The 14,312-nt window shown below is 40.3% G+C and overlaps 1 protein-coding gene across 10 annotated transcripts in view; it reads right to left on the bottom strand.

Annotated features, from left to right (window-relative positions):
- Positions 1 to 8,634, bottom strand: part of LOC128518839 (dedicator of cytokinesis protein 6-like) — a 56,954-nt gene extending 48,320 nt beyond the window's left edge. For 7 of the 10 annotated variants that reach the window (XM_053492165.1, XM_053492166.1, XM_053492167.1 and 4 more), the window contains exons 1-2: positions 8,433 to 8,626; positions 2,592 to 2,679 (exon numbers count right to left, since the gene is read on the bottom strand). In XM_053492165.1, coding sequence (XP_053348140.1) covers positions 2,592 to 2,679; positions 8,433 to 8,482 — 138 coding nt within the window. In that variant the 5' untranslated portion in view covers positions 8,483 to 8,626. Of the gene's footprint in view, positions 1 to 2,591; positions 2,680 to 8,432 lie in introns of all 10 variants that reach the window. The other 3 variants (XM_053492163.1, XM_053492164.1, XM_053492172.1) reach the window with 2 other exon arrangements.
- Between the last annotated feature and the right edge of the window lie 5,678 nt (positions 8,635 to 14,312).

Raw genomic sequence — 14,312 nt, 5'->3', positions numbered from 1 at the left:
CACTACTGAATCTGAAATCTACAAAAATTTTACTATGAGTGGGTTTGTGTAAATGGTGTGGAAGTGAAAACAATTACAGTTTGTGATCATCACCACTTCCCTTTTTTTACTTCAGCTCATAAACCTTACGGCCTGCTTTCATGGGAACTAAAATGACTGCAATGTGAAACCAATATTACGGTTATGCTTGTAGAGCGCTCGTCTCGGGATTTCTGCACCCGGTATAGTCATGAAATTTTACACACACACACGATGCATCTTTAAAAAAGTTTATACCATGAAAAAAGGGTTTTTTTTTTTCCCCAGAATTTAATTCAAAAAGTGAGACTCTCATATTCAAGATTTAGATTAAAAGTGAAATATTTCAAACCTTTCTAGTTTCCATCTTGATGAGTACGGCTTACAGCATTAAAAAAAAACAGTCTCAACATTTTATAATATTTCAAGTTTGGGTAAATCATTCAAACAACATAAAAGCATATTTGTGAAAAGTTGACTAGAGGACAAAAGTATGGTAGGAAATTGTGCACAAGCCACATGGATGACCGGAGACTTAAGGAGATTGTTGAACAAAGCTGATTAAAGACCTTTGGAGAGCTTCACAAGGAGAGAAGTGAGGCTGGAGTCACACACACACAGACATCTTCAGGCTACAATTGTTGCATTTCTAATATCAAAGGTCTCCTGAACCAGAGACAAAGTCAGAAGTGTCTGACCCGAAAAAGGACTGGACCATTGCTCAGTGAGTCAAAGTCCTCTTTCCAGATGACAGTAAATTTTACATTTTATTTAGAAATCGAGCTGGAGGTAATGGTCCAGGGTCTGGAGGAAAAGAGGAGAGGAACAGAGTCCATGGTGCTTGAGGTCCAGTGTAACGTTTCCACAGTCAGTTGTGATTTTGGGGAGCCATGTGATCTGCTAGCGTCGGTCCACTGTGTTTTACCAAGTAAAAGTTAACACAGTGTCTACCAGGAGATTCTGGCGACTTCCTGCTTCCATGTGCTGACAAGCTTTATGAAGATGCTGATATCCTTTTCCAGCAGGACCCAACTCCCGCCCACAGGGCCAAAACTACCACAAACTGGTTTGCTGACTGTTTTAACTGGGCAGCCAACTCGCCTCACCTGCATCCCATAGAGAATGTCTGGGCTACCGTCAGGAGTAAGATGAGAAACACCAACCCAACACTACAGACAAGCTCAATGCTGCTGCTAAAGCAACGCCTGGTCTTCAGTAACGCCTCAGCAGCACCACAGGGTGGTCACCTCCATGCCATGCCTCACTGATGCAGTAATTTGTTTTAAATGGCCCTGATCAGGTACTGACTGTAGAGGTGAACATCATTTTCAGAAGTTGAACATTTCAGTAATGTAAATCCTTTTCAGGAAATATTTTGAGGTAGTCTAAAAATTAGATTGTGTAATTTATACAAAACAAGGAAAAAATTAAGTTTTTAACTTAATTAGAAAAAAAAAGTACTTTTCCATGATATTCAATATATTCAATTTTGAGACATCTTTCTCTCTCACACACACAAACACACACACACACACACAGTTTATAAATACAGTACTATGGAAAAGTTTGGACACACCATTTAACTGAATGTTTCTTTTTTGGTGATTTTTTTTATTTTATTTTAAAACAATGGATTGTTTTACAACACTGGATTTTTTTAAACACATTAAAACCTTGGACTGTAAGTAACTCGGTTTGTGAGTGTTTTGCAGGACGAGCAAAATTTTAAAATAAATTTTACCTAAATAAACAAGCAAGATCTTGATATAACGTAGTACTATGTGCTTTGTCTGCCGAGCGTCACGTGATCACAACTGAGCCAATGATTCTCTCTCTCTCATGCGTCACTGAGTGTGTTTGTGTGTGTGTGCGTGTGTGAGTAAATGTGAAAGTCATCCTACACAGTAGCCCCATCTCTCCTCTCTCGTCTAATTCAGCCACGATTCTTATCAAAGGTAAAGTGCAGGTAAAGAATTTTTACTTTATAATTCGTATAAATCATGATTATATGAATATTTTTGGGTTGTAGAATCAATCATTGAAGTTTCTATTATTTCTTATGGGGGAAATTCACTTTGATATACGAGAGTTTTGATATCCAAGCACATTTCTGGAACGAATTATGCTTGCAATCCAAGGTTCCACTGTGCTCGGAAATAAAGCATATGACATTCGTTAATTAAGTAAAAACAACAACACTAACAGTCAGGTGTTATTTTAAGACGTGAAGGTCAGCTGTTCTGGACCAGTTCTTACATGAACAGTACTGTATTGTGTCGAGTGTGTTTGTAAAACCCATTAAGCACCAGAGCAAGACCAAAACTGAGCTCTGCTGCAGAGGAGAAGTTCATTCAGAGTCACCAGCCTCAGAAATCATCAATTAACAACCAGCCCCTCAGATTAGAGCCATTATGAAGCTTTACAGAGCAGAAAGTAGAAGAAAGGAGATTATTGTGTATTTTGATACACCCTATCTAGTGTCATCTAGATTGTATAATCATATAATAAGATCATGACACACACACACACACACACACACACACACACTTGTCCAGGAAAGTGCTATTACTTACTGACTGATGGATTCCACTTCGTTTTTTGGAGAGCTGGGGGGAGCCATACTCCCGAGATACCTGCTTTCTGACTTCTGCAGCTACCGTCCTGAGAGAGAGAGAGAGAGAGAGAGAGAGAGAGAGAGAGAGAATAGAATGTTTTTTGTATAGCGTTTTAGACTAAAGAATGTGGCCCAGGCTGTAAGTGACATAATTAACATAACCTGTAATTTAGCATGAGCTACTGTGTTGAGCTACTGTACTGAGGTACCGTTATATCAAGTATTTATCTCTGATTAAAATTAAACACGTCTCATCACCCTCAGCTGTTCATTTCCCCTCGAACATCGTGCCAGCAGTGTTTTATTCCTTTTACACCATAGAAATTTGCCAGTTTTCTTTTTTCTTTCTGAACTTTTCATGCTTATCTGTTATCACATGAAGCAGAAAGCCCCTCAACCAGAGGAAACTTCACAAAAAAGCCTTACTTCTGTTTCTCACTTACACTGGAGACTCATTTCAAAACAGCTGAACAAGCTCCTCCTTATATACACTGTACCACGTTCACCAGCGACCAAAACGATATTATGATACATACTGTAGGTGCTGATTAGATTTGTTCTGCGATTTTGCAAATATCACAATTTTACAAACTACTGATTCAATATAAATGATCTTTTTTTTTTTTATTCTGGTTTTAGTCTATGTGAATAGACTTAAATAGGATTATAGATGAACAGCGACGTTCTTGTAACCTCAAATAGAAACAGATACATAAAAATTTTATTTAAAAAAATAGTAAGTCTTGTGTAAGTTCAGTGATACATGAATTGCCACACAAAAGAACTGTGATACATACATAAATCGATTTCCTCCGATATTTACATTTAAAAATATTTGTGTGTGTGTACACACACAGGTACAGCTCAATAAATTAGATTATCATCGAAAACATAACTTATTTTAGTAACTCAATTTTAAAAAAGTGAAAATGATATTATACAGATTCATTACACACATTTAAATATTTCAAGTGTTTATTTCTTTTTATTTTGATGATTACAGCTTTTAGCTGATTAACACTCAATTTAGTACATCAGAAAATTTGAATATTGTGTAAAAAGTTTAATATTGGAGACTCACAGTGTCACAGTCTAATCTGCTAATGAACTCAAAACACCTGCAGAGGTTTCCTGAGTCTGTAAATGGACTCAGTCTGGTCCAGTGGGCTGCTGTATGCGCAGCCTCGAAAGCCTCGTTGGAGTGGACAGCACCTGGAGTCAGCGCTTCAAGAGCCACCACACCCAGACGTATCCAGGACACGGGCTACAACTGTCTCATTCCTTATGTCAAGCCACTCTTAAACTAGAGACAACGTCAGAGGTGTCGTACCTGAGCTAAAACAAAAAGGACTGGTCTGTTGCTCAGTGGGCCAAAGTTCTCTATTCAGATGAAAGTCAATTTTGCATTTCATTTGGAAATCAAGGTTCCAGGGTCTGGAGGTAGAGAGGAGAGACAGAGTCCAAGCTGCTTGAGGCTGAGTGTAGAGTTTGCACAGTCAGTGGTGGTTTGGGGAGACTGATTGCCTCCATGCCACGCCCCATTGCTGCAGTAATTCATGCACAGGAAACACTGACCAAGTACTGAGTGATGGACATCTTCACACTTTTTACTAATCTTTTACTAAACTAAAAATTTTTACTTTTTTTTTTTATTGGTCTCTAATTATCTAATATTCTTATTTTCTGAGATTTGGGGTTTTCATTAGCTGTAAGTCACAATCACCAAATTAAAATAAATCACCATTTGAAATATTAAAAACTGTGTGTAATGAATCTGTATAATATGATCTTCACTTTTTAAACTGAATTAATAAAATAAGTCAACTTTTTGATGGTTATCTAATTTATTGAGATGCACCTGGATAAACACACACACACACACACACACACACACACAACCACACACACACCTCAAGGTGTTAGGGTAGAAATGATAACGTTTTAGACCAAAAGCATGTGGCCCAGGCTGTAAGTAACATAATTTACATAACCTGTAATTCAGCTCGCAGCACGAGCCACTGGTATAGAAAATAAACACTTACAGATTTAGGAATTCTGCAGCACCACGGCGTACGCTTTAGTTTTAACGGCTTTACATTTTTGAGTCTTAATCTTAAAGAATGTATTATTAACAAAGTGTCACGAGACGCATCACGACTGCGCGGGTTCAAGTTCTCGGAGACAGCAAATATCATGCCAAAAATCTGCCTATTTATGGCTCAACACCAAATAGACCAAACAGCCCCAGTAACCCCAACATCCCCCAACCCCCGACAACACACACACACACACACACACACTCTCTAGTCCTGCTGTCCAAGACAGTGTGCAGCTGCTCCTTCACTGACTGGCTCACTTGCTCAAACACACACACACACACACAGCTGCCAGTGCTCCAGGCTCCCCCTCTGACATTCTTTCTCACCATATGCATGCGGCCCATTGTATATGGCACAAAGTACCCCCTACTACGCCCCCCAAACAAAGCAGTCCACGGCCCTCTCCCTTAAGTTAGTCCCTGTGCCTCTTCACAACAAACACACACACACCTCAAAACTTTCACCGAAACCATTCAATGCAACACACACGCCTATGGACCGGATGAAGGAGCTCTCCCAGGGGTCATGTCACTCTGGCTGGACGGCAACTGACTTCCTGAGCAAATGGAACTCTGCGGAGCGGGAACACACTCACAGCGCGGCGTTTGGGCCTCATCACATGACCTGTGAAAAAATCATTTCAACCGACTATGAATGATCTAGAGTTTGCACAGGCAGTCGTTTACTTATCTTCAGTGACGGATGTATGCTGCTCTTGTGGAGGAATGGGATACCAGGACGCCAGTCCATCACAAAGCATCTCACACACACACACACACACACACACACACACACACACACACACACACACACACACACACAAACACACATTCACACCCAAGGGTAAATTAGCAAAGCCAATTCATTTACATTCATGTTTCTAAACAGTGGAAGGAAACCCAAACAACCGCGAAGATAAAGCTGCGTACAGACGGTAACCTGAGCTCAAGATTTGAATGAACACCCTGGAGCTGTGAAGCAGCGACGCTGAGTCACAGGAGGTACGACACCACGGACATGCTGTGGTGGCGCAGTGTGTGGAGGTGTTTACAGCCTCACTCATATGAATATTTAATATCGCCCTGAGTTGTTGAAACCTTAAAAACAGACACAGGAACACATGAGGCCTAGAGAAGAACACAGGACGCTGCGTGTTCAGTGGAAATCCATTTCCTTAAACATAAAGAGGAAATAGGAAACTTTGCCTCCTCTAAAGGCAACAATCACACACCCTTTTCCTGAATCCCACACTTAAACAATGAACTCAGTCTCACAGGGGAAACACACACACACACACACACACACACACTCAAAGTGACCAAAGCAACAAAGAAAATTCTACTGAGGTTTAGGATTACCCTGAACATCTAAAACACCGCTCGGACAAACTTCAGCCAAAGGTGAGGCGTAAAGCAAGAATGATGTTCCAGGTCACATTCCAAGACGTCAGCAAGATTCTTTTTGAGTCAGAATGCTGACTTCACCTGCAAGATGTGAGAACTGATCTTAATCTCTTATCAGGTTCCTGCTCCGCTGCAATACAGAGAAACTAAAAGGCTCAGAAGAGAAAATCCCTGACTCACTGGGTCCTGCTCAGTGTGTGTTTAGAGCAGTACAGGACATGAAAGTGTATTCCAGTACAGAAATCAGAGCTGAAAATGAAAGAGAAATTCTTCTCGATCATGTGAAAGGAGAACTCGACCTTCCCTGCTCTGCGTCAGGACCGACGGTAACCGAATCATGACACTGTGACTAAATAAAATCCTGATGTGGTGGCAGTGTGGTGGAGATAACGGCAGCCGGGTTAACACAACGCAGCGAGAACAAAATCATGACCAGCGTTCAGGCATGAATGTTGAGGAAGTTCAGTACAACAGTAGTACTACCCGAGATTTCACTCTGTGTAGCTGGTGAGGCAGCTCGGACCATGCGACTTCACAGACACTTTAACATACACTCCTCTTTCTACTCCACTCTGTACTCTACTGAAGTTCAGTACAACAGTAGTTGAGTGGAGTGTAGTATACGTATGCTACTATACTCCACTTTATACTCTACTACACCTATACTCCAACACACTTCACTGTATATTCACTCTATGGTATACTCCCTCACCCCCCACGGTATACTCCAACACCCTCCACAGTATACTCAACACCCTGCACGGTATACTCCAACACACTCCACTGCATACGCTACTATACTTTACTCTATATGCTACTAAACTTATACTCTAACATACTCTACTCTATACACTACGATACTTCATTCTATACTCTACTACACCTATATGCCAACTCACTCCACGGTATACTCCAACACACCTCATGGTCTACTCAAACTTCAGTGTATATGCTACTATACTTTACTCTATATGCTACCACATCTATACTCTAACATACTCTACTGTATACACTACTATACTACACTCTATACACTACTATACTACACTTCATACACTATTATATTACACACTATACACTACTATACTACACTTCATACACTTATATTACATGCTATACACTACACTCTATACGCTACTACACCTATACTCTAACATACTCTACTGTATACACTACTATACTCCACTTTATACTCCACTTTATACTCCACTACACCTATACTCCAACAAACTTTACTGTATACTCCAACAAACTCCACTGTATACATTACTATACTTCACTCTATATGCTACCTATACTCTACTCTATACACTACTATACTACACTCTATACACTACTATACTACACTCTAAATGCTAGATATAGTCTAACATACTCTACTGTATACTCTAATAAACTCTACTGTATACGCTAATATACTCTACTGTATACTCTAATAAACTCTAATGTATACGCTAATAAACTCTACCAGATACACTACTATACTACACTCTATACACTACTATAGTACCCCTCTATATGCTACCTATACTCTTATATACTCTACTGTATACTCTAATAAACTCTACTGTATACACTACTATACTACCCTCTATATGTTACCTATACTCTAATATGCTCTACTGTATACTCTAAACACATGCCACTCTTTTTACGCTACTTTGCTCCAATATACTTCACTTTATATTCCACTCCACTTTACTTCACTCAATACTCCATTATTCCGAAACACACCACCCTTCACTTCGATACATGCCTCTCTAGTCCAATACACTCCACTATGCTCATTACACTCCAATGCACTTGACTGTATTCTGTATGATACTCTCTTGAACTCCACACACTTTTCCAAACAAACTTCAACAAACTCTATAATCAAAAACACTTCATCCTCTACTCCAACAAACTCCTGTATAATCCAATGTAACCTACTGCACTACACACACCCCATTATACTCCACGGTATACTCCAGTGGACGCGCACCTTTACCCTGCACCACACACACACACACACACACACTGGCGGACAGTGGTACTAATAACACAGTCCTGGGAGCAGCCTGGCTCTACTCTGACACCTTTCACACACTTTAAACCTGATTAATGTCCGTGAGAAGCCCCGCCGGGACACGCCATAAACACCAGGCTGCTCCGGCTGTTGCTGCTCCCGGGAGCCGAGCGGCGCCGAGCCGCGGAGAGACAGAGGGAGAGACAGAGGGAGAGAGAGAGAGAGAGAGAGAGGGAGAGAGGCGCTGCGTTGGCCTGTTAGCGCGGTGTGACCGCTGAGCTCCTACAGACCTGTTAATCTTGTGAGCGAAAGCTCTCCGTTCGCTCGGCAGAGAGGCCATCCGGTCCGAACACAGCCGCGCCGACAAAACTCTTCGTGGGAATGAGATCTTATGAGTGTGCAGCGGGCTCCTCGGACATCGCTTCCTTGTGTTGCAGTGAGGATCCTCCTAGCGGCCAGGACACAGCACTCAGCGCCGCCTTCCCTTCCCTTCCCTTCCCTTCCCGCTCCTGCCCCGCTGCTGCTTCTCACCAAACCGGTCCTGCTGACGCACCTGCCCCTGGCGCTCAGCCAGCTCGGCCCTGTCCCAAACACCGCCCTGCGCCCTGCCGCCACACACACTCGCTCTCCACACTCTACAACAGTGCTCGGAATGGGAAACACACACACTGTTCGCTTCGATAGGAACACCTGTACACATGCAGTTATCTAATCAGCCAATCACGTTGCATAAAATCATACTGCTACAGGTCAGGAGCTTCACTTTATTTATCCACATCCACGTGTAGTCAGGGGACTAGAGCTAGAGACAATGAGTGTACTAGACCTACTTGCTGTCAGTGAACTGGAACTGAGAACACTGAGTGTACTAGAACTATAAACATTGAGTATACTAAAACTAGTGTAAATGCTGTCAGTGTCCTAGAGCTAAACACAATGAGTGTACTAATCCTACTCAGTGTACTAGACCTATAGACAATGAGTGTACTAGACCTATATACACTGAGCATACCAGAACCACATGCTGGCAGTGTATTAGAACTGAGAACACTGAGTGTACTAGAACTATATACACTAAGTATACTAAAAATACTGTACATGCTGTCAGTGTACTAGACCTACCTGCTTTCAATGTAATTGAACAATAAACACTGAATGGACTAACACTATAGACATTGCGTATACTAGAATGACTGTACACGCTTTCAGTGTACTAGAACTATAGACAGTGAGAGTACTCAATATAGACAGAATACTAGAACCACATGAAGTCCAGGGACTAGAGCTAAACACAATGAGTGTATTAAACCTACTTGCTGTCAGTGTACTATACCTATAGACAATGAGTGTACTAGAACTATATACACTGAGTATACCAGAACCACATGCTGTCAGTGCACTAGAACTGAACACTGAGTGTACTAGTACTATAAACATTGAGTATACTAAAACTAGTGTAAATGCTGTCAGTGTACTAGAGCTAAAGACAATGAGGGTACTAAACCTACTTACTGTCAGTGTATTAGAACTGTCGACAGTGAGTGTACTGTGATAGACCTATTAAGAGTCAGTGCACTAGAACTATAAACATTGAGTTTTTTAGAACTATGAACTACATGTTTTAGAACTATACGTATAATACGTTGTATTCAAACTATAGACAATGAGTGTACTAGACCAACTTGTGCTCGAATTGCAGACAATGTACTATACCTACTGTCAGAGTACTACCGCTGAAAACAATAAGTGTACTAGACCTACTTGCAGTCAGTGTATTTGAACTATAGACACTGGGTGTACTAGAACAATATACTGTACACTAAGTGGACTAGAATTATATACACAGAGACATGCTGACAGTGTACTAGAGCAAAACACAATGAGTGTACTAGACCTACTTTCAGTCAGTGCACCATAACTATAGACACTAAATGTACTAGAACCACATGCTGTCAGGGGACTAGAGCTACAGACAATTAGTGTACTAGATCTACTTTCCGTCAGTGCACTAAAACTGAAGACACACTGAGTGTACTAGAACTATATACAATATATATATAAAAAATATATATAAAACTACTGTACATTTTGTCTGTGCACTAGAACAGCAGGCAGTATGTGCCTAATAATGCAGAATACGATTAAAGTTTTTTCATACTTTTTCTCTTACTGTATGTGTAAAAATATCATATTTATATTATGGTTTGAGGATGTTTCCCCACTCTGATGCTTGATGTGAACATTAACTAAAGCTCTTGAACTGTATGTACCTGACTTTACATTTTTTATTTATTTTTTGCTACCACATATCTACATGAATGTCAGGTATTAAAAATGTACCGAATAAAGTTAGTTGTGTGAATACATGCCGTATATGTAATACATGGAATAAAGTATGCCAAAAAATGTTAAATCAACTTTCCTAAAAATAAAGGGCAGTAGACAGTAATACATTATACAAAGACAATATTTAGTTTAATTTTAGTAAAGTGCATATCTTTTTAGTAATTTACGGTAAATTGTTTTATAACAAAATTAGCATTTTAAATATTATTTTAATTTTCTAAATTTAATTTTGATCAGAAAAGTAATGCTTGGAAAAATAAATGCTTTTGTACTCAAAATTTATAGTAAATCAAATCTGTGTGTAAGACATTTACACGGTACTGTGTATATATACACAACTTATGGCTAATATTATGCCTTCTAGGAAGTCTTTCCACTAGATTTTAAAATGTGTTTTTCTTGGATTGTGTTTATTCAGCTAAAAGATCACTGATGGTCTGATGTCGAGGAGGTGTGAAGCGCAATCTGTGTCCCAGTTCATCCCAAAGGTGTTCCATGTGGTTAAGTTCTGTCAGTATCTGGGCAGCACACTTGAGTTTTCACACTCCAAGCTTAACACACCATGTCTTCATGGAGCTGGTGTTGTGCTGAAGGGAGAAAAAGACATTCTATACAATTGTGTGCGTCCAACTTTGTGGCCACAGTTTGGGAAAAACCCAACCAGATGTGATGGAACTCTACGTTTTTGCATATTGGGTATTTCTTGGTTACAGCCTCCGCAGGACTTTGTTTACACAGCTGGCAAATGATGTTTATCCAAAACATTCAGTTTCAATACAAACTTAGTGTAGTACACTTCTACCATTATATTTACAGTATCTACACAGTCGGTGAAAAACGTAATTCCTCTGTTTGCTCTGTACACTGAGAACATTGGGGTTTGACATCAAAACATCAATGACGCAATTGGTCAGAATTTTAGCCTTCACATGCATATATTTTACTTTAAATGTGTTTACCAACTTAAAACATGGAACATTCAGTGTCAGACCCCCTGATGTTTAAGTGTCCAAAAGTATACGGTCTGGTAGCCCAAAAGTAAATTTAAATAAATGGCATGTAATGATTGCAATAACTGCATCTAGCCAGTGACCTACATTCTCCTTTTGTGTTGCTTTTCCAGGCATGTAGTGCAGCCTTTTCAGTAGACACTTGTTTTGGAAGATCTCTTCCTTCAGATGGGTTAAGGTCTGGTGAGTGATTTAAAACCTTCAACTTTTGTTGTGTTGCAACAATTAGGTTCATGTATTTACTTTTGACTTTTGAATTCCTGGTCAATCTGTCCACTGATTGTTAGAACGACAATGGCGCATTAGTTTTTCAGGGCATTCAAGGTTGTTCTATTGCAGTGCAATGATTTTAATAGTTTTTTCCCCCTTTGCTAGTTGTAAAATGCTTGCTTTTCTCCTATAGACAGGTCATTGTGTTAATTTATCCTTTTCACAACAAATGCAGTCATCACAATCAAAACTCAGGAGTCATATTAATAGTAGAAATTCAATGCTATTAATTGTTTAAACAATCACACCAACAGTGTGCACCAGGGCTTCAAGAAACACCTGTCAGTCACATTCAATATTCTGGATGACTTAATAAGTGGGTGGACTGATTAAACACAAATTTATAAATTTAACACATCTAGATTAAAATTCTAATCTTCCTTCGGCTGCTTTAGTTAGGTGTCGCAACAGTGGAAAATTTGTCTCTGTCTATCACATCTTGTCTTGTCACTCCAACCTCCTGCATTTTCCTTCCTCACCACATCCATAAACGTCCTTTTGGGCCTTTTTCTTCTCCTCCTGCCTGGCAGCTCCATCTCTAACAATCACCTCCTTATTTACCCCTAATCTCTCCTCTGCACAAGTTTAAACCATTTTAATCTGGCCTCTCTAACCTTGTCCCCAAACCATCCTACTTGCACTGTCCTCCCAATATCTCCCAAAGTAAACTGGAGCATCTTCAGCTCTGCCACCTCCAGCTCTGATTCCTGACTTTTTGTAAGCAACGACGTCTCCAAATCGTACAACATCGCTAGTCTCACTCCACCCTCCCTGCACTCTCATCACTCTAATCTCTTCTCTACCACACGCCCCATTGTCTTAGACACTTTTAAACTTTAAGGTAAATTTAAACTCCTCTACCTTCGCTACCTCTACTCCCTGCAACTACACCTTTTCCCCACACTCTGTCTTATTTACACATGTACTCTGTCTTGATCTATCGTCTCATTTTATATTATTTTAGTGGCTTTATGGATTTTAAAATATTGTATGTAAGATTAGGTTAAATTCAAGTTATTGTAGTAGTTTATGCAATTTAATGTAGTAATATAGTATATTACAGTATATTTTTAGCTATCTTTAGCTAGGTAACATATAGGAAGTATCTATGGATGTTACTGGGTAAAATGGTGAGCACATGTTTTTTTCAGCCATCTAGGATTTCCCTTGTTTGACATGGCTTGAATAATTTTTTGGTGGCTGCTTTTGATTTGGACGATTTTACTTTTAATAAAAGCACAAACCATCACATCAAGTGGACTCCACTGAAAATAACCGAATGTTGAAAATGACCAAACCCAATGGTATTGTACAGTATAGTACAGTTTTATTATTAAATAGAACAATATAAGATAGTATGACATAGTATGATATGGTATAAGGATTTTCTTTCGACTGCTCCCGTCAAGGGGTTGACACAGCGGACCATCCAATGTAGCAAAATATAGTACTAAACAGTACAGTAAAGTGTATTACAGTAGAGTAGAGTACAATAGCATAGTATGGGACAGGATAGTGTGGATACTGTAGTTTTCAATTAAATTTTATTTTACAAAGCTGCTTTAAACAGTTAAAAGAATTATTTAAGTTTGTAGGTGATGTGAGTGTGTATGAATCAAAATGATCAGATAGTCCCTCTGCCAAATGCCTAAATGTAAATGTAAATGTGTGTTAGTTGGCAGGTTAATGTTCCCTTTCAGTCAATTCACTCGGTACAACACATATTGTATAGGATATCACGCCCTCTCATGTCCTGGCTGAAGCACAGTTAATGTTCCCTTTCAGTCAATTCACTCGGTACAACACATATTGTATGGGATATCACGCCCTCTCATGTCCTGGCTGAAGCCACCTTTATTCACGCCGTAAAGGCAGGCAAACCTGTGGTGACGTAGGTGTAGCCCCGCCTACACCTATAAACCATCGTCGCCACGGTTGATCCTCAGTTCTTACGCTCTTCACCTCGCTGTGAACACCTTTTCCGTAGAGTTTTCTAGGTGCTGCTAGTTAACTCTACATTTTACTTTACAAGACTGCGCTTAAAATCAGCTTAACTGCTCTTGTTGGTGTTAGCGACAACAGCCTCATTTTGGTGAGTCATCTACCCGCGGAGCGCTGACTTTTAAGTTCTCTGTCAGTCAGAACATTAGCGACATCTCAGTTTAGTTGGCTTCTGTTTAGCTGTGCTAACAGTGCTAGCTGGCATGAGCATGGAAGCTAATGTAGCAAAGAAGAGGTCCGCTGTTCGCCCCTGTCCTCAGGAGTGCGGCTTCTCCTTGCATGAGAAGGACCAGCACGAAGCGTGCCCCGTCTGTCTGGGGATTCTCCATGCTAGGAGAGCTCTAGCTGAGCCCGAGTCATGTGCGCTTTGTCGCCAGCTCCGGCGTTCAACGCTGGAAAGACGGGTCATGTTCGTGGAAAGGACCCTGCGGAGAAATACAGTCGCTCAGCAGGACCCCTTCCTTTCCGAATTGGCAGTCCCAGCTTCGCCTGTGTCTGCTGACGAGGAATTTCAGTCAGAAGTCCCCGAACTTAGCTGGGCGG

Source organism: Clarias gariepinus, chromosome 3, assembly GCF_024256425.1.
Source record: "Clarias gariepinus isolate MV-2021 ecotype Netherlands chromosome 3, CGAR_prim_01v2, whole genome shotgun sequence".
NCBI classification, from domain to species: Eukaryota; Metazoa; Chordata; class Actinopteri; order Siluriformes; family Clariidae; genus Clarias; species Clarias gariepinus.
The sequence above is the reverse complement of the archived record's forward strand: the minus strand, read 5'-3'. Positions and strand labels throughout refer to the sequence as shown.